General features: G+C 35.7%; 1 protein-coding gene across 1 annotated transcript in view; it reads left to right on the forward strand.

Annotated features, from left to right (window-relative positions):
• Positions 1-26,456, forward strand: part of WDPCP (WD repeat containing planar cell polarity effector) — a gene marked incomplete at both ends in the record, with an annotated part of 230,571 nt that overhangs the window by 31,238 nt on the left and 172,877 nt on the right. Inside the window, 3 exons of the mRNA XM_084234852.1 lie at positions 12,722-12,836; positions 15,497-15,630; positions 19,338-19,529. Coding sequence (XP_084090978.1) covers positions 12,722-12,836; positions 15,497-15,630; positions 19,338-19,529 — 441 coding nt within the window. The remainder of the gene's footprint in view (positions 1-12,721; positions 12,837-15,496; positions 15,631-19,337; positions 19,530-26,456) is intronic.

The raw sequence follows: 26,456 nt of genomic DNA on the forward strand, positions 1-26,456 counted from the left end.
AACTTCATCTCTTTGAGGTACCTACTATCAATACTTTGGGGCATAGTCTTTCTGACATCTTTTTGTTTTTACATAGGCAATTTCTATATGCTTTTGTGTGTGTGTGTGTGTGTGTGTGTGTATATATATATATATATATATATATATATATATATATATAACTTTTTTTTCCTAATGGGATGATGCTATTTATGTAGGTCTGAAACTTAAAAAAATTACCTTTCCACTTCAACAATGTATCATGGACTCGGGAACAAAATTTTTGATTAAACTTATCTATCTTTTATGTTATCTCCATTTGTGTTCTTGTACTAACAACATTCACAATAACCAAACTCAGAAGCAACTGATTTATTGACTGGCATGTCAATTTATTAATTTATGTACGAGAGCTATCTGGCATCATAGGCTTTGCTTATTTGCTTGGGGCATTCCCACCTGATGGATGAATTACCCAAGAGACTAAATTATAGATAAGAAGGCTGATTGGTGAGCTGAGAACTAGAACAAAAGCAAGGAGGTGTTCTTACAGGATATTTTTATCAAGCTGCCATAGCTCTATGATTTGCCCGGGGGTTTTTTCTGTCTTGACAACCAGCATTAGTCATCAGAGTCATAGCCTTGAACATGGTTAGAGATTTATGGAACAGGCTTCTTCCAGGTTTCTGATCTGAACTCTGCACTGCCCACCACTATGTACAATATATTCCAGGTCCTCATTCATTACCCTTTATGTAAGAAAAGTGTTGATCAGAATTTGAGGCGCCCCTTAATGTGCTTGATGGACACATGGAAAACATCTTCACCTCCATAGTAACTCATTTTTAAGTACTCTTTTTAGGTGAGCCTCTGTGGTTAACATAGAATTTGTGACAACCACAGTGTCTCCAGACAAATGTATCTTGTCAAAATGACCTCAATTGAGAACCACTGGTTTAGAGGGAGACTAGTTTAGAGTGAAGGAGTTACAAAGGAAAACCAGATGGGATATTGCATGGAAGTCAACTGAGAAGTGAGAGTAAGGGTTATTAGTTACTCAGCAACGGGGAGAACAGGATTTGTCCCAAGACTTGGTCTCTACTTTCTCATTAATTATAAAATTTGGTTAATTGTTTTACCCTCCTGGTTATGAATTAGTCTGAGGATTGACCTTGTTCCTATTTTAACTTGCATACTTACTATGTATCATAGTTACACTGGCGTTTTCAATGTATTATAGATACAGTGTAATAGAAATCTTCTGTAATACTGAAAGTTTTTGTACAAAAGTCATGTCTTATCTGGTATGTCTTCCTGTTCTTCTTACCATTTTTTCCCCTCTAGATCTTTTTTTTTTTAAGGTTTACTTATGCATACAAGAGCTGGGGTACAGGCCAGAGATGTGGGGTGGGGGGGTGAGAGGATTCACCAGAAAGAGTGGGGAACAGAACAGGCAGATCGACCGAAGTACACTGCTGAAGGGAGCACAGGCGAGTCAGGAGAGGTCTGCTGTGCCATGTGGGTTGTTCCCTGGCCAGCCAGGGATTGAACTCGTGCTGTAGAGGCTGCAGATTGCTTCATAGTGCAGTGCTTAACACCTTGCACCACCAGGGAGGCCCCCCCTAGATCTTTAAAACTACTGACAGATACTAGATTTACCTTTGTAACTTGTTCTGTGAGTTTGACCATGATTATACATATTTTCCAGAAGTAATCACTTAATTTTTGTGACATCTATAAAAGACCTGAATTTTTTTTAATTTTTAAAATTTTTTTTACATCATCGTTCATTTTTAAACAATATTTGGTTCCCCCCACCCCCTCTGGTATAGTCCCCATGGAATTTCTTTCCCCAATGTATCCATGCACCATCACCTCAGTCCCCTGTTCTCCTCCCTCCCTCTAATCCCTCTCCCTCTACTTCCCCTGCAGTATGTCTCTGATTTATAACTCTGTTTTTGCTTTGTTGTGTTTTGTACTGTTATTTTTTTACACTGATGTCTTATTTGGTTCCCCCATATTCCTGCTATAAGTGAAACCATCCATTATTTTTCTTTTTCCTTCTGGCTTATCTCACTGAGCATAATTCCTTCTAGCTCCATCCACGTTGCTGCAAATGGCATGAGTTTATCTTTTTTGATTGCTAAATAAAATTCCACTGTGTATATATACCACATCTTCTTGATCCAGTCATCTATTTTTGGGCATTTGGGTTGTTTCCAGGTTTTGCCTATTGTAAATTGCTGCAATAAACATAGGTGTACAGGTGTTCTTTTAAATCAATGTTTTTGTGTCCTTTGGGTAGATCCCTAGGAGTGGAATTGCTGGGTCATATGGTAGCACCATTTTTAGTAGATTGAGGAACCTCCAGACAGCTTTCTATAGTGGTTGGACCAGTTTGCATTCCCACCAGCAATGTAGGACAGTTCCTTTTTCACCACTTCCTTGCCAACATTTGTTGTTGCTAGTTTTTTTAATATGTGCCATTCTTACTGGTGTAAGGTGGTATCTCAGTGTGGTTTTGATTTGCATTTCCCTGATGATAAGGGATGTTGAACATTTTTTCATATGCCAGTTGGCCATTTGCATTTCCCCTTTGGAGAAACATCTTTTAAGTTCCTTTTTACATTTTAAGTTCCTTTTACATGGTGTCAGGTAATGGAAAAGACCTGAATTTAAACTTTACTTCAAGGATTAAAATATAGCATCACTCATTTTATAATGAGAGTGAGAAAATGAGATTTCGTAAATTGAAATAGAAGGCAAATTTGGGCCTCCCTCGTGGTGCAAGGGGTTAAGCACCACACTGTGAAGCAATCCAAAGCCTCTGCAGCACAAGTTTGATCCCCGGCCGTGGTGAAGCAGACCTCTCCTGTCTCGCCTGCTGCTCCCCTCAGCAGTGTGTTTCAGTCAGTCTGCCTGTTCTGTTCCCCACTCTGTCTCTGGTGGATCCTCTCACCCCCCCCACATCTCTGGCCTCTACCCCAACTCTTATGTGCATGAATAAATAAATCTTAAAAAAAAAAAAAAAAAACGAAATAGAAGGCAGATTTCCAGCATGCATCTGTTTTCCATATATTGAATCACAGCATACATATTTTTAGAAAACCCCATTGTTAATACCTCACAATTCAAGAAAAATACCTGTTTATTTCTTGTCCTTTTGTTTCTTATCCATAAGACAATTTTCTATAGTGGGTCAATTAATAGTTGTTTTTTTTTAACCTTCGTTTCTCCACTTAAATGTATTAGTCAGGCATGGTTTCCCTCCATACTCAATAGATGTTTGCTGAATGAAGGAATAAATTACAGAAAACATGTTATCTTTCTTCCAACAGGTTATCTACTGAAGTGATCAGTGACTCTACAATTCATTATAGAGTTACACAATGTAAAGTAAATGAAAATGTAAAATTGCTTGACTGTGTATAGTTCTCAGAATTTTTCAAGAATTTATCACATGGATTGGATTTGGGGGCAGGTTGAGGATGATACTGGGTGCCATCATGATGCAAATTCACTAGGCCTATGTAGAAGTGGATCTATAATACCTTAGGTAATTGCTTAAGCCCTAGAATTCACTGTAAGGGTCCTAATATTTTGTTGCTATCTGGATTGTTAGTGTTTAACATCAGCTGTCAATCATAAGGGATCAGTCTTGGCTTCCTGTCCATGACTTAACTCTCAAATCATGTATTCAACCTATCACCTATTGTTGATTTCTTAGTGCTGACCTTGAATGTCTTTACTTTTCCCTTCTACCCAGATATGATGATAATCAGATCAATTTGGGGGAAGTTTCTTAATGATAATATTGAATTCGGGGGACATTTCTTAATGATAATATTACATTCGATGGATTTGTTTGTGATACTGTTGTAAAAGAATTCATTCACAGTTTAATTCTGCACTAGTTTTTCTTTAATACTTGAGACCAAATGTAATGTACTTTTCTTTATGGGTACAAAATACATCATCTAGGAAGCAGTCTTGTATCCTAACCAAAACCTCTTTTTTTTTAATATTTTATTTTATATAATTATTACATCATTTTTCATTTTTTGCACAATGTATGCATTTTCATTTTGGTTATATTCCCCATACAACTGCACCCCCACCCTTATTTTGATGCTAGTCCTTCTTCTCCCCACCTCTCCCCCCCTATAGTGTGTCTCTGGTTTATAGTTGCTTGTTGATTTTGATTTTTACTTTGTGTTAATTAGTCTTTTTCCTGGTCCCTTATTTAGGTTTTCTAAATTCCTGCTATGAGTGAGACCATCCAGGATTTTTCTTTTTATTTCTGACTTATTTTGCTGAGCATGATCCCTTCCAGCTCCTCTATGTTGCTGCAAACTGCATGTGTTTATCTTTTTTGATTGCTGAGTAATATTCCATTATGTATATGTACCACATCTTCTTGATCCAGTCATCTATTTTTGGGCATTTGGGTTGTTTCCATCTGAAAAACCTCCTCTTTATGAGATGAGATCTTCGACTGTATTCAACATAAACCTGACCAGTATGTGTTTTCCCTATTCAACATTGTATCCCCATTTATGTGCTTGGTATATGGAAGGCACTCACATATTTTGTCTTGCTGAATGAAAGAAACTAAGATTATTGTTATTTATGCTTTGTTTTGATTAATGATATATAGTCTGTTGTTAATTTTCTGTTTCTTCTCCCAGTGGCATTTAACTCCCAATTAAGTATTCAATCTAAGTACTATAGACTCCACAGTTAAGAGAAACCAATTTGATGAGCCATCTGAGGATAGTAAGAATTATTTCCCAGTTTCTTAAAGAGAAAGCACACCTCTCTGATATGAGCTAATTGAAGAAAATGAGGAGTAAATGATAAAGGCAATGGAAAGAAACAGGGTCAGAGCATAAATAATGAGATTATTCCTGGCTGAGAAAGTGTTAGAGAAAAGGAAAAGTTTCAGTTCTTGTTTTGCCTTAGTTGTTTCTGTGCAAAGAACATGAAAATTGGAACAGCATTGGGGAATCCCACAGGCCTTCTCATTGATTTGTCCCTGGATTTCTTCTCAAGCTCAGATCTGCTTTGGAGGTGCCTCCTTTTACTTCTCTAACTGCTATTTCATTTTCTGAGCTGTCAGAATTCTCCCAGTTCCTTGCAATAGAATAGGGAAATATCTTAGTACCCGCTCTCTTTCTTGTCCTACCAAATCTTACCTGCGCCTTTCATTGTTGGAGGGCTTAAGAACTAACCTTTCAGAGACTCATGCAGAAGCACTTTCCTGTCCGGACTGGAACATTCTTTTCCTGAGTTTCAGACTGTTTTTTCCTAATTCTAGTTATGTTCATTACCATATCCAGCAGTTATCTTTGGCACCAGAACTTGGAAACTTTATGCTTCCCCACGGGCTGCTTTATAAAAATGCATTAATTAGCTTAATTTATTTATACCTTCTTATTCCAAAATCTGGTGTCAGGGATAACTCTAGGCCACAAGACATTTAGATAAAATGATGGACATACATTGATCCTAATAAGTACCCAAACTGGGTTTCAACAAGAGGCTACCCTAGTTTCCAACACCTCTAAAGATTGGAATGCCCCAGAGTTCAGATCTTGGACCTCTTTCTCTCCCTCCCTCATTACTATTATTATTATTATTTTTTTACCTTTTTGATATCTACAACTTTATTTTTTTTAACACTTAAAAAATTTTAATATTATATAATTCTTACATCATTTTTCATTTTTGCACAATCTGTGCATTTTCATTTTGGTTATATTCCCCATACAATTGCACCTCCCCCTTATTTTGACCCTAGTCCTTCCTCTCCACACACACCCCATTCCCAGTAGTGTGTCTCTGGTTTATAGAAGAGATCATGCTCAGCGAAATAAGTCAGAAAGAAAAAGAAAAATACCGAATGGTCTCACTCACAGCAGGAATTTAGAAAACCTAAATAAGAGACCAGGAAAAAGACTAATTAATGCAAAGTAAAAATCAAAATCAACAATCAACTATTATTATTATTATTATTAGAAGTAGTGACAACAGAATTTATTTTCTCACAGTTCTGGGGGCTCAAAGTCTAATACTATGTTGCCTTCAGGGTTGACTTCTGGCGAGGCCTCTCTTACTAACTGTAGGTGGCTGTTATGTCATACAACCTTTCTTTTGTTGGCTCACGAGAAGAGAGCAAGAGCCCTTTGGTGTTTCTTCCTCTTATAGGAACACCAGTCAGAATTGATTAGGATCTCACTCTGAAGACCTCTCCACTATATTTAAAAGGAGAACTTACTCAGTTCTATGACTTAAACACTACCTTTATATTGCCAGTGGCATCCAAAATGTGTATCTCCAGCTCTCACTTCAGTTGGAACTCAGACTCATTTCTAATTATCTACTTAATATCTCTTCTTGTAGTTCAGTAGACACCATGTTTAAACCAAATTGTTAATTCACCCTAATCTAAATTTTGTTCTCCTCGCTTGTTTCCTTCTTAGTAAACCCAGCAGCTTACCACAAAAAAACCTTCAGGTGTTTCCTCTGTAGGCCACGTCCAATCCTGGTTGATCTCTTTAAATTTTTTCTCAAATCTGTACATATATTGTCTCTCTAGCATTGCCATACTAGTTCACGCCATCATCTTCTCTCATCTGACCACTGCAATGACCTCATAGTGGCCTCCTTGCTTCTACTCTGACCATGACCTCCTCTGAAAACACAGATTAGATTATAATTCTCTGCTATTTAAATCTAGTGACTTCTCATCAAAGAATCGAACCCAGCCTCACCCCTGATTACCTTTCTGATTTTATCTACTTAGAATATCTGTTCCTCTCACTCTCCTTCAGCTGCACTGACCTACCTTTCTTTAGTCATCCCAGGTACATCCCAACCTCACAGTTTTTGCATTTGCTGTACTCTACCTCAAACTCCCTTTCTCCACATAATCACATGGCTTGCTCCTTCATCTGTGTCTACACTCAAATGACATTTCCTCAGAAAGGCCTTTTTATTTCCTTAGTAATCGTCCTACTTACAACAGCATCCTCCTAAAATTCTTATCCTTACTGTGCTGCATTTTTTCTGTTGTTTTTATTGCTATCAGACAATTATTTTAAAACTGTTTCTGTCTCCTTTATCCATACTTGAATATTTGCAAACTCCCCAAGGGAAGGGAAGATAAGGGCATTGTCTGTCTTATTCACTGCTATACCTTCATCTCAAACAGGGTCTGACTTATACAAAGTACTAAATATATATTTGTGGAATGAGTGATGTATGAATAAGTGGCTACACCTACTAATTGAGAAATATTCAGAAGGAATGCCCAAACTCACTCAGCATGATCCACAGTCCCCAAATCACTGCTCTTAAATCCATGTGTAGATTCGCTATCTACTGATCTATGCCTACTGTACCTTGATACCTCCCCTTTGGATCCTTTCCAGCTTAGGTTTCTTCTTTTTATCTACTCTCACAAGTTGCACTTTCCATCTCCATTCCACTAAACTGGTCTTTTTGAGCTATTTTTATAACATAACATGTTCGTGCATAGATAAAGCAATTTCTATTAGGAGATGAGAGTTATAACATGGCAGCATGGTAGGAACAGAAAATGAGGAACAAGAAATTAGAGATTTGGACAAATTAAATTTTAAAGTTCTAAGGGAACCTGAAAATATCTTGGAGACAGTATCCTTGTGAAATCATTGCAAATGGGAAAGGTAGCAAAAGATTTTGTTATAATTCACCTAGAGACCATCATCTAATGACAACAGACAATTTAGTGAGAATATATCACATGAGTAGTGGTTGAGTAATAATAGTAACTGCAAATATTATGTGCTAGGTATTATTCTAAATATTGTTTGTAAAAATTTATTTAATCTTCATCTTCAGGATCATGCTCAGTGAAATAAGCCAGAAAGAAAAAGAAAAATACCACATGGTTTCACTCATAGCAGGAATTTAGAAAACCTAAATAAGGGACCAGGAAAAAGACTAATTATAATAAAGTAAAAATCAAAATCAACAAGCAACTATAAACCAGAGACACACTACGGGGGTGGGAGGGGAGAAGGGGGAGAAGGGAGTAGGATCAAAACCAGGGTGGTGGGAATTGGATGGGGACTATAACCAAGATGAAAATGCATACATTGTACAAAAATGAAAAATGATGTAAAAAATATACAAAATTAAAAAAACAAAAAAAAAGTCAAAAAAGTAAATAAAATCACTTATTCTCCAAAAAAAAAAATCTTCATCCTCTGAAATTACTACTATTCTATCATATCAGATGGAGAAATGAAGTTACAGAGAGGTTAAGTAATTCCCTCAAGGTCACACAGCAAGAGGTAGAGCCAATGCTAATTTCAGTCTGTGCTCTTAACTACTATGCTATTACTCTTAATATTTAAAAAGAGTGCTATTGAAGAAATATAGGGGATTTCTTCAAAACTGTAAGGATTGGGGCTTTATCTCAAGCTCAAGCATGAACCACCTCCTTATTTTCCTGAAGTGTATGTACTAATAGGATCAGTAACAATACTTTATTGCACTTAGTTGCTTGGATTTCTGCTCTCTGTTAACCTTTATTAACTTATTTTAAGAGTTGTATTTGAGCCACTAAATTTAGTTTAGTGCTTGGCATATAATCAATAGTTTTTGTTGAATGAAAAAAATCAGTATGACAATTAAATTGCTTAGAAACTGTCCAATGGTAGAAAAACTTTCCTGTCAAGTAATGAACTCCTGGTCATAGGCACTATTTAGACACAAGCTAAATGCTGAAGGGATGCTACAAAAGGAATTTCCATGTTCTGTGGAAGTGAAAGATTAAACTTCATTTCCCCATCTGATCTGATAGTATTAATTTCATAGGATGAGGATCCAATAACTTTACAACTGATCCTACGATCACTTAATTATGTCTTTCCCAAGCATTTGGTTCATATCTACTTTGTGCCTAGTGTTCTAGACTCTGAAGATAAAAAGGCAAACGTTGCCTAGTCAGTATTATAAGGAGCTACTAGTCAGCAGATAATTAAGGGAACAGCGAGTCCTCCAGATCTGTGGGTTCTGCCTTGGTCATTCCAATCAAATGTGGATTAAAAATACATACTATAGGGCCACCCTGGTGGCTCAAGGAGTTAAGCACCTCACTATGAAGCAATCTACAGCTTCTGGAGCATGAGTTCAATCCCTGGCCAGCCAGGGAGCAACCCACATGGCGAGGCAGAATTCTCCTGTCTCTCCCCCTGCTCCCTTCAGCAGTGTATTTCAGTCAGTCTGCCTTCTGTTCCCCACTCTGTCTCTGGTGGATCCTCTCACCCCCCTGCATCTCAGGCCTGTACCCCAGTTCTTGTATGCATAAATAAATCTTTACGAAAAAGAAAATGCATACTATATAGCTAAACCTACTATGGTTGCATCTGGACTGAACATGTACAAGACTATTTTTCCTTGCCTTTATTCCCTCAGCAATACAGTATAAAAACTAGTTACATAACATTTAGATTGTATCAGGTATTATAAGGATCTAGAAATAAAGTGTAGGGGAAGATTTGTGTAGGTTATAAGCAAATATGCCATTTTATATAACGGACTTTAACAACTACAGGTTTTGGTATCCATGAGAGTGCTAGAACTAAGAAATGACTGTATAGCTATAAAGTTTCAGTAGATAAAAACAGGAAAGGACAGATTTTAGAGATATCTTGAGTAAATGGGCAAGGGATAAAAGAGCTTGTACAGGTAGACAACTAGATATAAGGGATGACCCTAAAACCGCCTGCCTGAGAAGGGAGATTAGGGAGTGAAGACCACATACTGTGTTGTTATGGAGGAATTCCCCCAAAGGGACATATATTACAGAGCTGACTGTAATCAGTAGAGATCAATTTATTTGTGAAATCTTTTGAAATTCTTGGAAAAATGCTCCTTCTCTCTCAGTCTCCAAAACCAATGAAAATGATTTAAGTCCATCCTTCTCCAATTCCCAACCTGTTAGTCCCTTTAGGAGCATTAATATGAAATGGAAAGGCCTTTGTTAGGTGGTTCACTAGAAAGAAAGCTTTATGGTGACTAGAACAAGGATGTAACAGTTAAGTAAAAAGGGAGTCTCTGGTTTCTTTTCTGATTCTTGTGCCTAGAATCTGCTAGGCAGTTGGGGACCAGTGGTCTGTCTTTTTATTACCTAGGTCCCTTGTGCTGCTGCTTTTCTAGACATATCCAAATGTGTCTTGACACAGAATCAGTTTCTCTAGCTGGGACATGATACCTAAGTAGGTGGGGAATTCCCCTGTTTTGTTTAAATCATAGTTGTCTTTGAGTTTGGCTAACATGTCCATGATTAGTTTAATGACAATTGGATTTTTTTTCTTTTACACCATATGCTACTTCATCATTCATCTGCTTTGCATCTGTTGCCTTGAAGGTGAAACAATTTCTTCCAATGTTGATATTTTATAATCTCCTAGATAACAAGCAAACAGATAGATATAGCCTCTTTGGAAGTTTTAAACATTTGGAGATGAATGAATTATACTGCCACAAATGGAAAAGAACAGCGTAAAATCATAATGGTGATATCCAGTCATCTTTTGTTGTGTAGTTGGATAAAACTGATAAAGCCCAGTTACTTGACTATGTTTATCTTCTCTTGAGGAATTGTTTCTGGTATGTGTTACTTATGAATTTTAAAATTCAACATTTTACTGTAATTGCTTTGATTTACATGTATTTTAATGTACTAAGCTGACAATATCTTTGTGGAAGTGGGCTTTAAAATGCCAAATAAATTCTAACATACACTGTTTATATTGTAATGGTGGCATCTTTTCTGTATTTAATGAATAGCAATGACTAGTCAAACCTCAAGAAGTCTTTTAACTTGTAAAAGGGAATGGAGGCATCACACGCCCAGAATTCAAACTATACTACAAAGCCTTAATAATCAAAACTGCATGGTACTGGAACAAGAACAGACACACGGACCTGTGGAACCAAATAGAAAATCCAGAAATAAACCCACAGATTTACAGTCAACTAATCTTTGACAAAGGAGTAAAGAATATGTAATGGAGCAAAGAAAGTCTGTTCAATAAATGGTGCTGGGAACACTGGGTCACTACATGCAAAAGAATGAAGCTTGACTACCTCACACCATGCACAAAAGCCAACTCAAAATGGACTAAAGAACTAGACATAAGACCTGAAACCATAAAATATAGAGAAGGAAATATAGGCAAAACACTACATGACATGCACCTCAAAAACATCTTTACAGACACATCACCCAAAGCAGTGATAGTGAAGGCAAAGATAAACAGCTGGGACTACATCAAATTAAAGAGCTTCTGCACAGCAAAAGAGACAATAACCAAAACAAAGAGAAACCCCACCGGCTGGGAGAAAATTTTTGCACACAACACTAATGATGAAGGACTAATCACAAAAATCTACAAAGAGCTGATGAGACTCAACAAAAACAAAGAACATAATCCAGTCAAAATATGGGCAGAAGAGCTAAAAAGAAACTTCTCTGAAGAGGAAATGCAAATGGCCAACAGGCATATGAAAAAGTGTTCAACATTACTTGCAATCAGGGAAATGCAAATCAAAACTACAATGAGATACCATCTTACACCAGTGAGAATGGCACATATTAAAAAAACTAGCAACAACAAATGTTGGTGAGGAAGTGGAAAATAAGGAATTCTCCTACACTGCTGGTGGGAGTGCATATTGGTCCAACCACTATGGAAAGTTGTATGGCGATTCCTCAACCTACTTAAGATAGAGCTTCCATATGATCCAGCAATTCCACTCCTAGGTATTTACCCAAAGGACATAGAAACATTAATTCAAAAGGGCACCTGCACCCCTATGTTTAAGCAGCACTATTTACAATAGCTAATCTTTGGAAACAACCCAAATGCCCAAAAATAGATGACTGGATCAAGAAGATGTGGTACATATACACCATGGAATATTACTCAGCAATCAAAGATAAATTCATGCCATTTGCAGCAACATGGATGGAGCTAGAAGGGCTCATGCTCAGCGAAATAAGCCAGAAAGAAAAAGAAAATTACCAGATGGTCTCACTCATAGCAAGAATTTAGAAAACCTAAATAAGGGACCAGGAAAAAGACAAATTATAATAAAGAAAAAATCAAAATCAAGAAGCCACTATAAACCGGAGACACACTACGGGGGTAGGGGTGGAGGAAGGAGAGATTAGGGTCAAAATAAGGGGGGTGCAATTGTATGGGGAATATAACCAAAATGAAAATGCATATTTGTCCAAAAATGAAAAATGATGTACAAATTATATAAAATAAACAAAAATAAATAATTTTTTTTTAAAAAGAAGTCTTAACTTGTGACATAAATAGCAATCTTTCAGAACCTTTTAATGGAACACACTGCAATTCTGAATACAATGCAAAGGAGTTATTTCTTCACTGGTACTTCCTAAGTACTAAGAAGATTAGAATTAGACTTCTAATAAATATTATCTGAATTCATCTTTTGCAGATAGTTTTAATCAGTAAACTTACTTGATGCATCACTGTATCACCTGTATCTTTTCACTCAGAATGTCCATGGTTTGTTTTTGGTGAAGAGAAACTATACTTTCATGATATAGATGCATGTGTAAATATCTTTATAAGTTGTATATTTGGAGAGAGATTTTTCAAAGATTCTAATTCTCAGTATATCTTTGTCTTTCTTCCCCTTTACTTGGTTTTAGCTCCTCTTTGGTTCAGGTGTGCTGGTGTCCCTAAGTCTTTCTGGGCCTCAGCTGGAAAGAGTGGTGATTGACAGAAGCCTGGTGGGAAAGCTCATCTCAGACACCATCAGTGATGGTAATTACCCCCATGTGCAAACCAATTGCCTACATTAACAGTGGGGCAGGAGAGATACTGTGTCAACAGGTAGACTAATTACTACCACTGGGGACTTGCAAACACAAGTAATTGCTTGTAATAGCATAGTTCCAACCTCTGGGACCAATATAAGTTTTGACTATTTAATATAAAAGTTTTTATTAAGTGTTAGACATATCTGAGTATTTTTTGCTCTTAAAAAAATGTAAATGTATTTTCAAACAAGGTTTTTTGTTGTGGTCTTTCAAAATTAGCATCACTGACATTTTACGTATTTTCCATTTTCAAATAAATTTTGAAAAAATACCCTAATGTATCAACATAGCCACCAATTAAAAAGATCTGTGCTTTGGCTATTAGGGGAAGATTCTTTGTTACTAAAGTGTATGAATATTAACTTACATTTGAGAGTTTTGGCAGTATTTCCAAATATCAAAAACCAGTGTCAAACATACTTTTAGATAAATCTGGATCTGCTTATGTGATATCACAATCAGTATGTAATTGCTCCAAAACACATAAGAAAATATTTTAATCCTGTTATTGAAAAGTTATGATACTGGCAAAAGCTTCTCTGCTGTGCCAACCTACCTTTCATTAAATTCAAAACACAGCCTTATCAAGAGTAGTTATTTCCACTTTATAGGTAAGGAAATTCAAGATGAGATGCTAAGAAACAAATGAGATACTAAGAACAGCTCAAAAGTGACTGAGCTGCGGGCCTCCCTGGTGGCGCAGCGGTTGAGCACTGGGTTGCAAAGCTGCCCGCGGCCTCTGCGGCCCCGGTTCGATCCCCGGCTGCTCCCCGGCCACCGGAGGAGGGTCCCACATGGCGCGCAGACCTCTCCTGCCGCCCGCTGCTCCCCTCAGCAGTGTGCTTCGGTCCTTCTGCCTGCTCTGCTCCCCGCTCTGGCTCTGGTGAATTCTCTCACCCTCCCGTACTTCTGACTGTACCCAGTGCATGTATAAACAAAAACAAACAAACAAATAAATGAATAAATAAATAAAACATGCCTCTATTTAAAAAAAAAAAAAAAGAAAAAAAAAAAAGAAATGTACCTTTAAAAAAAAAAAAAAAAAAAGTGACTGAGCTGGGATCTGAACCCAGGTGCTAGTTATGCTACCCATTTGCTTTTTGCTGTACTATACCCCTAAAGTTTTAGAAGTCTTTTATCCAAGGCAAGAAGTTCTAAGAAACAGATTGCATTCTCACTAGAGATTGAAAATTGTCAGTATTTTAAATTGAATAATCAAGAATAGCATGTTTTTGTGGAGATGATAGAGGTCTTCCTTTTGCTGTGTGCTCTCATTCGCTACCTCTGAAGAAAGAATTTCATCATCTTAAAAAAAAAAGCACTCTGCAGGATGGCTATAATTAGTATCATTCCAGATGATAATAAGCTGGAGGGGTAGGATGGAAATGTGCCATTTTCTTTTCCTTACCAGGAATATGCTGCTAAGTAAACTTCTCTTGTGGAAGAGAGTCCGTTCCAGATGTCTAATATTTGACCCCTTTGTTGCCACTGCAAATAAAATAGTGACTATGATGATTTTGTCATATTGATACTCCTCTACAAGAATTAAAAGGAGACCTCCAACACTATTCATGTCTCTGAGATATCTTTTTTTTTACTTGTTTCCTTTATTTATACCCCAAATAATACACTCTCATGAGACCATGATAACAATGTGATTTCTTGGCAGTTCTCCAGGTTCTCCTGTAATTGCGTAGCTCTACTGTTGGTTACTGCTTGCATAGCCAGGGTTGTGCAAATAAAGAAAAATATGGAAAACTCTCAGTAATTTCTTTAAGAATGAAAAAACATTTCTCAAATTCCTATTGTGTTTGTATCAATTCTACTTAACATTAATGAACATTATGTATTGCCTGTGTGCTTTAGAAATAAAACTAGGAATAATCTTCATTAGTAAATATTAATTTATATAATATACAATTAACATGGTATGCTTAATTTCATTTAACCTGTATATCCTCAAAAGGAAGGTTCATTGATGAAATTTTTTTTATTTATTTATTTATTTTTTTTTTGTGGGACCCTCGCTGGCGGCTGGGGAACGAACCGGCGCTGCAGAGACTGCGGGCAGCCTCGCAGCCCAGTGCTCAACTGCTGCGCCACCAGGGGAGGCCCCCATTGATGAAAATTTTTTAGAATAGAAAAAGCAAGATTGGTGGCTAACACTGAATTGTATCCCCTAATGAATCCAATTTATTCTTAGATGGTTTATGTCCTATGTACACCTATAAAAGGCTGTGCACAAATAAATGTTTTTATCATTGTATTCATATTTATTTTATGCTTTTCTATCCCTAATTTCCAAATACATCTCATCTGGTGGTTGTCCCCAAAACAGTATTTATTAAAATTATTAAAATGGTCACAGGAAAAAAGAAAATATCAAATCTATGTATGATTAGATTGATCATCATTGTTTATCTACTTAATGTCCTTATCTTATCTACTTAATGTCCTTGTAAAACATCATAATGATGTTTAGAGACTTTAGTTATTTCAATTAATAGTCATCTTCTGAAAATACATTTCAGTGGGAAAAAATTATTAATTCATTATTTGATTCTACCTTAGTGTTTGATAGTATTATCAAATCTTTTTCCATAGCTCTCCTTACAGACAGCTTTATCATCTTGTCATTTTTGGCACAAAGCAAACTATGTTTTATTCAGTTTACCAAGAAGATGGGTTCTCCTGATATAAACAGAAGACTGGAAAAACTTTCAGCCTTGGATTATAAGGTAGAGATTTCAATTTGTACAGTCATATTGCTATTTATTAAGGTATTATAGAATGCCACATGGGTTGATAGTGTGTCCATTATTCTTGAATATTTCCAGATTTCAGAAAACACAGAGTTATTACAGGATTAAGCTTGATTCACTAGAAACAGTGGCCATCCTAAGTTTTCTTTTACTTTTATTATGGGGGGCTAACAATGGCATCTTGGGAACAATTTATGTAATACTTATAGAGGCAAGTTATATATGTGAAAGTGATATTCTTGCTAGTGGTAGTGTGTATCCCATTCTCATCTTTCCCTTAGACCCTATGTCATATTTCTAGGCTAGGAGAGCTGCCCTGGTTTCCATTTCACAAGAAAAGAAAGAAGGGAGAGGTATTTGCAGAGGTTAATAGAAAAGTGTAATAAACAGGGAGCAGAAACTCCCGCCTTCTCTTTCCAACTCCCAGATACACTGAAGAAAAAGCAAAAAAAAAAAAAAAAAACTCCTTCATGTATTGGTATCTCTCCCTTCACTAACTCCAGGTAATTTGTTTCCTTGTATCAGGGACTTTACATCTGTTAAGGTAGGATTTTTATTTTAAATGATGTGTTTAATTTAAGTTTTACCACATTACATTTTAACTGCTTGGAAGGCATACTCTCTGCTGGGATGAGTATCTAATACATTTTCCAGGCTGTTTCAGTTCAAGGCCTCTTTTCAGCAGTGACTTGTGTTTGCAAGATTGATCCAGCCTCTGTGACGTGGATTTGAGACAGTTCACTGTTCACTGGGAACAGAGCTGATATACAGCTTCCTTAAAAAAAGATGCACCCTATGCCATACCTAGAGTTTCTATAGCAAGAGCAAAGATTTTTAGAAGTCAGTTCCGTGACATGAAACTTTGTGTATTTTTGAAATAGTGGTATTTAACCTAACTCTTTGCTCTTCTATATTGGTTTTTACTTTTTTTTTTTAAGACTTATTTTATTTATTTATGCATACAAGAGCTGGGGTACAGACTAGAGGTGTGGAGGTGAGAGGATTCACCAGAGACAGAGTGGGGAGCAGAACAGGCAGATCAACTGAAATACCCTGTTGAGGGGAGCAGCAGGTAAGACAGGAGAATTCTGCCTTGCCATGTGGGTCAGCTCCCTGGCCAGGGATCAAACTCATGCTGCAGTGGCTGCCAATAGCTTCATAGATCTGAGACTTAACCCCTTGCACCACCAGGGAGGCCCTGTTTTTTTGCTGTGACTGACATGGTAGTAGTATGGGGAGGACTTAAGTTTATTTAGTGAGAATATCTATTCTTATAAGGAAGATGTTAACAAGGGATAAAGTATATTTAAAAATTCATATGATAATAAACTACAATTTGACTTTGTTTGCCAACTTTGTGGAATGTCTGTAATAGTTTGATAATAATGATCTTCAACTGGAAATCATTGTTATCTATTATATTTTGGTTAGTCAAAAAACAGTGTTAACATTCTTAATGCAGTTTTATTTTCTAGAATGACTAACTGTAGATTTACTTGAAATGTTGTTTTTATACCAGTATGCATTAACTCAAACTATTTAAAGTGTTTTTAATGTTCTCTATAAAATTTTGTATAACTTGTTTCTCCCTGTCAAGTGTGATGAATAGCTTGGTAAAATCTCCTCAACTGAAGAATAGTAGCTGCCTGTTAATGAGAGCAGAGAGAAACTCATCTTTTCTTATGAAAAAATGTGGAAAACGGACTTAATACATGGGTCTTTATACCTTAAGTAAGAGAATTACTTTATTAGAATTCTTACTCTTCCTGTCTTTGGATTGTGGAAAGTAGGAATATGATTTCTCAATGTCATTTCTATACACTAGAGAAGTATCCTGCTTCCTTTTAGAAAGTCCAAGAGTTTTGTTTTTTGGTTCAATATTTAAAATATTGATATTTAATACTTAGTGAACACTGTCATTTGTCCATTGGAAGGATATTAGAAATTTACTCATTTTACTTGCCCTTTCACCATTACGATAAAATATCAATGCCATTAAAACTCATGGCAAACATGAAATTTTACAACATAAATGATTTGCATTGTGTAGGGACTAACATCACCAGTCTCTTGTTTCTTCATCTAGAAGTTCATAAGTAATATGGCAAATAGGACATGAAAATAATGTATATTTTTAAAGACTTAGTAATTCCATCCTGATATATCTCAAAGAAGATAGCTAGTTAAATAATGATATTGAGAGATTTTAAATACACAAATTTACACTTCAAAATATCAAGTACATCTGTGTTGTCTGTCATTGCCTACTTGTATTTTAAAACAAGGAAATGGTGTAGAGTATTATAATTCTGCTTTTCTTTACAGCTGTACCATAATTTAATTCTGTTAGATTGAAATAATTTTGGCAAAGAAAATTACAGGGTAAATATCCTGAAACTACTGACCTTTAACAAGTTTTCCTGTCTACATTTTAAAAATTCAATTCAATTTATTTGACAGTGAAGGGACAGTGCAAGGAGTTAAATGTTTACCATGAGAGAACAACACTGGTAATTACTTTGATTTCAGTTCCTTTTCATGTGCATTCAGAGGATGAAGAGGTCAATAATATTATGGCCATGCAAATAGAAAAGGGTTCCTTTTGACCATATTAAAAAAAAATAGCAGAGGATTATTAAAGCATTAACCTTGATTTTAATGGCCTTGGTTGAGTGGTGAGATCACAATTTGGATGAGCCTGATTATTTACTAAATACAATACATAAATGCAACGGGTTCTTAACACCCATTGCACTCTGGCATTATCGCATTACTGCCATCCTTTGTTGCCTTGCAGACAGGAATATGAAAGCAATCTGTCATGTAGTGAGACTGGCTCCAGAAGCATTTCTCTGATAAGAAGACCCCCTGCCCTTTGCTAGTGTCTGGTCCAGTAGGCTTAGCCATGCGCTTAATCCCCAGAAAGTGGTTCGATTATTGCTGACCAGCAATGGCAAGATAGTTTTTTTTTTTCCTTCCAAGCTATCAACCTTCCATTAATTCCTTAAGCAGAAATACGGTGCAATCTATATTTCCTTGGCATGTGTCACCCAGATGGTGCCGTGCTTATGTTTTCAAATAACCATGTTCCAAAATAACATAGTTTGAATAATAAATTCTACAAATCCTTCCGTAGAAAGAGAAGCATAATTCTCAAAAGCTGCATAAACTTTTACGCATGATGCTGTGGCTTATCCCTTTATGCAGAATATGTGTATATGTCTCATATAGTCTTTAAAGTGATATTTGCCTCAAGTTGTTTTTCCTTTTGTTGTCAGTCATTGTTAATATGTTATGTCTTAAACAGTAGTCAGACACTCTTGGTCAGCAGAATTGAACTTGTCATTTAATATGGCTGGTCTTAAATCCTATGTGTAGGTCGATGCTGTCAGGCAACCATGACTGTACATTTTGGTATTGATTGGGATTGCTACAGCCAATGCCTCCCTAACTCACATTTCTCCTTTCCTTTCCTCTGCTAAAAATGGGGAGAATATTGAACATATGTCTTTTTTGTATGTGTCAAAAGAATTTGGTAAATTCTGACACCTCCTTAAGCACATGTTTAGCATGGATATTTACTTGCACTCATCTACATTTACAGATGCTTTAATTTTTGTAATACTTGGAGGTTTCATCTTTAAAAAATAATTCTTTTATGTTTCTTTTTTTTTAACCATTAGATTTCCTATTATGAAATACCTGGTCCAGTAAACAGAAATACAAAGCGTCGTCTAGCTATCAATTGTGCTCAGGACATGATTGTTTGCTGGTGGCCACTGGTCAGTGATGATGCTTGGCCGTGGGCCCCCATTTCTTCTGAGAAGAACAGAGCCAATCTGCTGCTCCTGGGTTATGCTCAAGGAATACTGGAGGTAAATCTAAAGCAAGTACATACATTTTATTGATGAGAAAATAAAATAGGATTATTAGTTTTTCTATTCTGAAATAAAATTGAAAATTTAAAACCTGCACTTTATTTTCCTCAAATATTCAGAAAAGGAAATTATGTATGAAATGAGATTCTTTGAATTAATCATATCTAGAGAATACACAAACAATTTGTGGCTGGCCTAAATAGCACACTGATTAGGAGAAGAGGCTTCAGGATTAAAATCCTGTGTCTGCCACTACCTAGGCTCTTGGCCCTTGTGACTAACCTCTTTGTGTTGTGAATTGTGGGTTTGTTATTTGAAAAGTAGAGTTAAAGATAAATGAGTTAACATGAATTTAGAGATCAGTGATCAGTATTGTGACTCTTATTAATATCATTACTGATAGTCATACTGTTTGCTCAGAATTTCATGCCTGTCAAAGCTGTGCTATCAATCACCTTCAACTTCAGTCAGTCAGTTAACAAATATCAGTTAGATATTATAATTTGTGCAAGACCCTGTGGTGCTGTACTGTGACTGGGGTGAGAATTTGTAAGGAGGGCTGTCGAGCAATAGTCTTCTTAGTTGAGCATCTACTGCAGACAGGAGCGCCATAGGGTCTGTCTAGGAGACCAGGAAAAATCTTACCTTATCTTTTCCTGACAATGTTTCTATCATCATTCATTATTGTGAACTTATGTGTATTTTCAGTTTGTATCATTTCTTTGAGTATTAAAATCTGTTATTTATAACTTTAAAAAAAGAAAACCTTTCTCCCTCTGCTTTTTAAAAGTTTTTACCTGGAAAGAAATAGTGTGTTCCTTTATTTTCTCTAACTGTAATATTTTTGGCTTTAAAGAGTATTTTTCATGATTAGTATTCTGAGATACAGTCTGCAAGTCCAAGTTTTCTCTAGCCCTACCTACCTCTCCTGATTTTAAAACTTCCAGGCTGTCTTTTAAGACTGGTATGCCGTTGGTTGGTTGGTTAGATAGTTAGGTCCCTTATTCTGGAAATTTTCCAATTTGTTGCATTACTTAAAACCACTTATAATACTTTAGGTATGGATTTTGTGAGCCTAAGGAAGTCTCTATTCCTATTCACTTTCCGTTCTTGCCCACCATTCTATTAATATTGGCCCTAAGCTAATTAAGTAAGACTTCATTAAAGTGACAATATAATAAAGCCATAGAATTCTGTTAAATTTCCTGTCTTCTAGTAAAAGTAAAAACAAATCAGCCTTTAATTATGAATTACCTTTATTTGAAATGAGTGCATCATGAAACTGGGACTTTTCTAAAAGGATATACATATGGGCTTACACACTTCATCTGCTGGTCTCATCTATAATAGATCTTGAACTTTCGAGTTGGACAAACTTAGATTTGCCTGTGGTTGGATCATATGCTAACATTGAGCTCAATCATGTTTATTTCCTCTGAGATGCTGCTTGCTTTTAGTTAATTCTGTTGTCTGTGGCCTTGGGTAGATCATCTACCCTCTTGGCTATAGTTTTCTATCTTTTAAAATGATGGATTAAGCCAGATAGGTCACCACCAGGTTCCTGACAGCTCTAAACCATGCTTATCTATATTCTGAAGCACAGATTCAGTTTAGCCATTGCCTGTCAAATGCCTTCAGTGGATGCTGAAACTAAACCCAGTCTCAGCACAGAGAAGTCCACGCTGATTGGCCCTGCAGTACCTTTCCAGTCTCACTTCCTTTTATAAACCTGTGTTCCAGCCTATTGATTTACTTAATGCTTCATTTTTTCCTGACTCCTTTCTGTGCACATTACTGGTGTTTCTACCAGAAAGCCTCTTCCTCTCTTTTTCCACATCATTCAAGTTATCGAGTATGGCCATGAAGTAAGCCTTGCATTTCATTCCAGGGGAAATGAATAAGAAAATATCCATGTTCATAAGAATCTAAGCATCTACCAATGAGAAACATATAAAAAAATAAAGTAAGGATACTAAAATGTTAAATGATGCTGCGTATAGAATATGTGTAAGCTAGAATGGGAGCCAATGGGTATGATTGATTCTACTTAGAGAGATAGTAAGGACTGAATATAAATAAGTAAAAAGGCTTCACTAAGTACTCAAATAGGACATCTTAAACTATTTTACTATTATTTCTAAGTTTCATATCAAAATTATACTTAGCTCTATGGAGTGTATTGGTTTAGCTTTTATGTTTTATCCCTTCTGAAACAGTACCAAAAATATCTGATACTTTAAGGCTTGGTAAAACTCACTTATCAAACTGCTTCAGTGTGGTGTTTTTTATGGAAGACAGATTTTTTTCAAGGGTTGTTTTCCTTGAGTCATTTTTCTATAATTTGTATTTCTGGAAAATTAGCCATTTTGTCTAAGTATTTTAATAGATTTTCATAAATTTGTATATGATATTTACACATGATTTTTAATCATTTACCATGGATTGCATAGCTAGTGTACCCCTTTTAAAATCTTACTATATTAGTATATATACTACTTTTTTAATATAGTATATATAGTACTTTTTTTTGCAAGAAGCTTTAGTCTTGAATTTGGCTATTTTATATTCATTCTATCAAAATTAAACCATAAAATTTGTAAAGTCTTCCTTTTCAGGACCTCATGTGAACATCAGTATGCAAAAGGTGAATATCTTGAAAGAAATGTCTTGGGAATTGTTTCTTTCATGTGTATTTGCAGACATCTTCAACTGTAAATTATAGCGTTTTTTTAAGACCATGAACTGAAGTAACTATAAAAGTAATATTCAGGCATATCTCTTTAAATTTTTTTCACTAGTGACCAATAGACTTTTTAAATTATTCATCAGAATGGTGGATATATAGTATACTCCTAAGCCTTAACAGTCTAACTAAAAAAGTTGCAGCCCCGTGGAGAAGAAATTTAATTTTTGCATCTATTAAACTATAGGATTCTTAAAAAGCTTTTCCCACCCAAGTTCAGTCAGATAATAAGCTTTTATTTGGACAGTGGCAAGATCCCTGAGTAGTGGCTCCTAGCCTTGGCAACACATTACAATCACCTGCAGAGCATTTACAAAGGGGCCCACCCAGACAAGTTACATCAGAATTTCTAGAGGGGCAGGAGGCATCGGTATTCTTTTACAGGTTCCCTAGGTGATTCTCATGTGCATCCAAGTTAAGAACCACTGCATTACATACAGCAAACTTAAAAAAAAAAAAAATTAAAGCCATCCTTTTTGCATAACAGACCATGGAAAGGATAAAGCCCACATACTGAACCAAATGAGAGTTTTAACAGTAGATTCTAAGTAGAAAATTGGCTTACCAAGCTGCTTTTTAAAAAAGAAAACAAAGGAAACATAGACATAGGCTCTCTGTGACGGAATTATCGGTCTTTCAGAGGAGGAACATTTTTTTTAATTTATTTTATGGATATTAGATAACTGCTGGTCCAATTTCACACCACAGAGCTCTAAACAACAGTATATATCTTAATTAGAAGCACAGAACAGAAAGTTATGTAGTTTAAGAAAATAATTTCTTTTGAAAAATGTGCAATAGATAATATAGAGAAAAAGAAAAAAATTATCAATAGATAACTTTTAAATAGTTTTAATGGTATTTGTGTGGATTATCATATGTAATAATGGTAGTTGTTTTTATTTAAATCTCACATCATCTGTCTCCTTTTGGAAAGTTAACTATTATCCTAGAACTATTTGATTTATCACTTTGTCAAAATTGTTATAACAATATAACTTACTCTTCCTTTATCTTTATATTTGTGAGCAAGTTTTTTAACTTTTCACCTGTATGGATTGGTAATGTTTCCTGAGTATGGTGGTAATTTCTTACTCAGAAAATGTCACCTGAATTTGTTTAACAAATTAATCAAAAAACACATAAGCTGATCTACAAAACCTTAAAACCTGATGTCATGGTTAGAAAAATATAACCTCACCAAGATAAATTTTCCCATAATAATTCAAAACTATTCTTGCAGTAATGTACAAGAGAAGCAACTGGTGCAAAAGTGAAAATGTAACTGGGCCTCCCTGGTGATATAAGGGTTAAGTGTCAGCCCTGTCATGCTGTAACTGCTAAGGCCAGAGTTTGATCCCCCACCAGGGAGCTAACCCACATTTGGCACAGCAGACCTTTTTTGTCTCACCCACTGGTCCCCTCAGCAGTGTATTTCAGTCACTCCTCCTGTTCTGCTCCTCACTCTGTCTCTGGTGAATCCTCTCATCCCCCGTACCTCGGGCCTACCCCCAATTCTATACAAAAATAAATAGAATCTTCAAAAGAAAAAATGTAACCAACTGAACCATACTCAGGTGAAGAAATAGAGCCTTATTGACATCCAGAAATACTGTCACATTCTTTGTCATGATCTCAAACCCTTCCTGGTCCCCAAAAGTGGCCACAATCATTACTTTCAATCACTTTCTTGTATACCCATATAGTTTTTAACACCTAAACATGCATTCACAATTGTAGTTTAATATCCATATAAAACACTTAAGTGTGTTTCTTTAATCTCTTTTTACCTCTAAATCCCCCCTGCATCCCTGTCTTTACCTTAAACTTTATTTGTTGAAAATGTAGTGTCCCACATTCTGGACTTTGTAGTTTGCATAAGCTTGTTGTGGTTCAGTGTGCTTGTCTTTTGAAATTCTGCAAGTTAGTAGTCAGTTTGGGCAAGACTATGTCAAATGGTGTATTCTTTTATCAAAAGGCAAATAATTAGGTTTCCTCTTTCTTTGTTATCTCTCTTTTTGGATGGTAGCAATTGATGCTCAATACCTAGATTCACTCATTCATTAGGGTATCAAAATAGTGGCACTCTAATATTTTTTTTCATTTATTAATTGACATACAACTCTTCCTTGGCAAATGGTTCTAAGTCCCAATAAACCCCTTGTGAGTTTAAAGTATCATAAGTCAAAATGCATTTAATGCTCCTAGCCTATCAAATAACTTAGACTAATTACCTTAAATGTGCTCAGAACACTTAGATAACCTAAAGTTTAGAAAATCAGCACAAAGCCATTTTATTATAAAGTGTTGAATATCTCATATTATTTGTTGAGTACACTACTGAAAGTGAAAAATAGTCTGTAGCACTTCAGTTATTTACCTTCATTATCATGGGACTGACTGGGAGCTGCTGCTTACTACCTCTTGCTGCTGCCAGCATCAGGAGAATTATCAGACCACATAGTGCTAGCCCAGCAATATGTAAGATCAAAATTTACAATTGAGGGGCTTCCCTGGTGGCACAAGGGGTTAAGACGCAATATATGAAGCTTACCGCAGCCACTGCAGCATGAGTTCCATCCCCAGGCAGGGAGCAACCCACATGGCGCAGCAGACCTCTCCTGACTCACCCGCTGCTCCCCTCAGCAGTGTATTTCAGTCAATCTGCCTGTTCTGTTCCCCGCTCTGTCTCTAGTGAATCCTTTCACCCCTCGCACCTCTGGCCTGTACCCCTGTTCTTGTATGCGTAGATAAATAAATCTTTTAAAAAATTTACAATTGAAGTGTGGTTTCTACCGAATGCATGTTGTTTTTGCATCATTGTAAAATAGAAAAATCAAATTGAACAATTGTAAAAGATTGCCTGTACTTTTATAAAGGGGCACTTCCATTCATCTATTTGTCTGTTCTGATCTGTCTCTTTACTAACTGGGTTGTTTTTTTTTTGTTGTTGTTAAATTAAATACATTGTTTGTATATGTTGGAGATTAACCCCAAGTCAGTTGTGTATTTATGTGAGTATTTTCTCCCATTCAGTAGGATGTCTTTTTAATCCACTAATGTTTTCTTTGCTGTGTAAAAGCTTTTTAACTTGAGTTAAAAGTTATATACAAACAATGAATAAGAAGAAATATTCCACTCACAATCAAATGAAAAAGAATCAAATATCTAGGAGTTAACCTAACAAAGGAAGAGAAGAATTCATACAATGAAAACTATAAGACATTATTAAATGACAGGGAACATGACATAAAGAGAAGGAGAAACATTTCATGCTCCTGAATAGGGAGAATCAATATAGTCAAAATGTCTGGTCTACCAAAAGTGATAAATTTAGCATAATCCCTGTTGAAATATCAACAATTTTCTTCAAAGAAACTGAACCAAAAAAATATTAAAATTTATATGGAACCATCAAAGGCTTTGCGTTGCAAAAGCAATCCTGAGAAAAAAGGGAATAAGGTTTTTTGTCCTACTGGTTGAGTCTCATCTTTGTGTTTTGAAATGTATACCCAATGTTTTCTTCTGTATATTTTATCATTGTATTCTTATATCTAAATCTTTAATCCAGTTGGAATTTATTTTTGTGCATGGAGTTAGAGTGATTCAACTTACATATGTCCTTCCAGCTTTGCTAGTACCATTTGTTAAAGAGGCTCTCCTTTCCCCATTGTATGGTTGTTACTCTTTTATCAATAATTGCTAATATATATTTGGATTTGTTTCTGAATTTTTCATTCTGTTCCATTTGTTTTTCTTTATCCCAATACCATATTGCTTTATAATATAACATCAGGTGACATAATGCCTCTGTTTCTTACCTTTTTTACTCAGGATTGCTTTAGCTATTCAGAGCCTTGGTTCTGGATAAATTTTAGTATTTTTTTGTTCAGTTACTTTGAAGAATGTTGTTGATATATCAATAGAGATTATTCTAAATTTATCACTTTTGGCAGACCAGACATTTTGACTATATTGATTCTCCCTATTCAGGAGCATGAAATGTTTTTCCTTCTCTTTATGTCATGTTCTCTGTCATTTAATAATGTCTTATAGTTTTCATTGTATGAACCCTTCACCTCCTTTGTTAGGCTAGCTCCTAGATATCTGGTTCTTTTTCATGTGACTGTGAATAGAATTATTTCTTCTTCTTTTTTTTTAAGGATTTATTGATTGATTGA

This window comes from Talpa europaea (genome assembly GCF_964194135.1).
Source record: "Talpa europaea genome assembly, chromosome: 6".
Taxonomy (NCBI): Eukaryota; Metazoa; Chordata; class Mammalia; order Eulipotyphla; family Talpidae; genus Talpa; species Talpa europaea.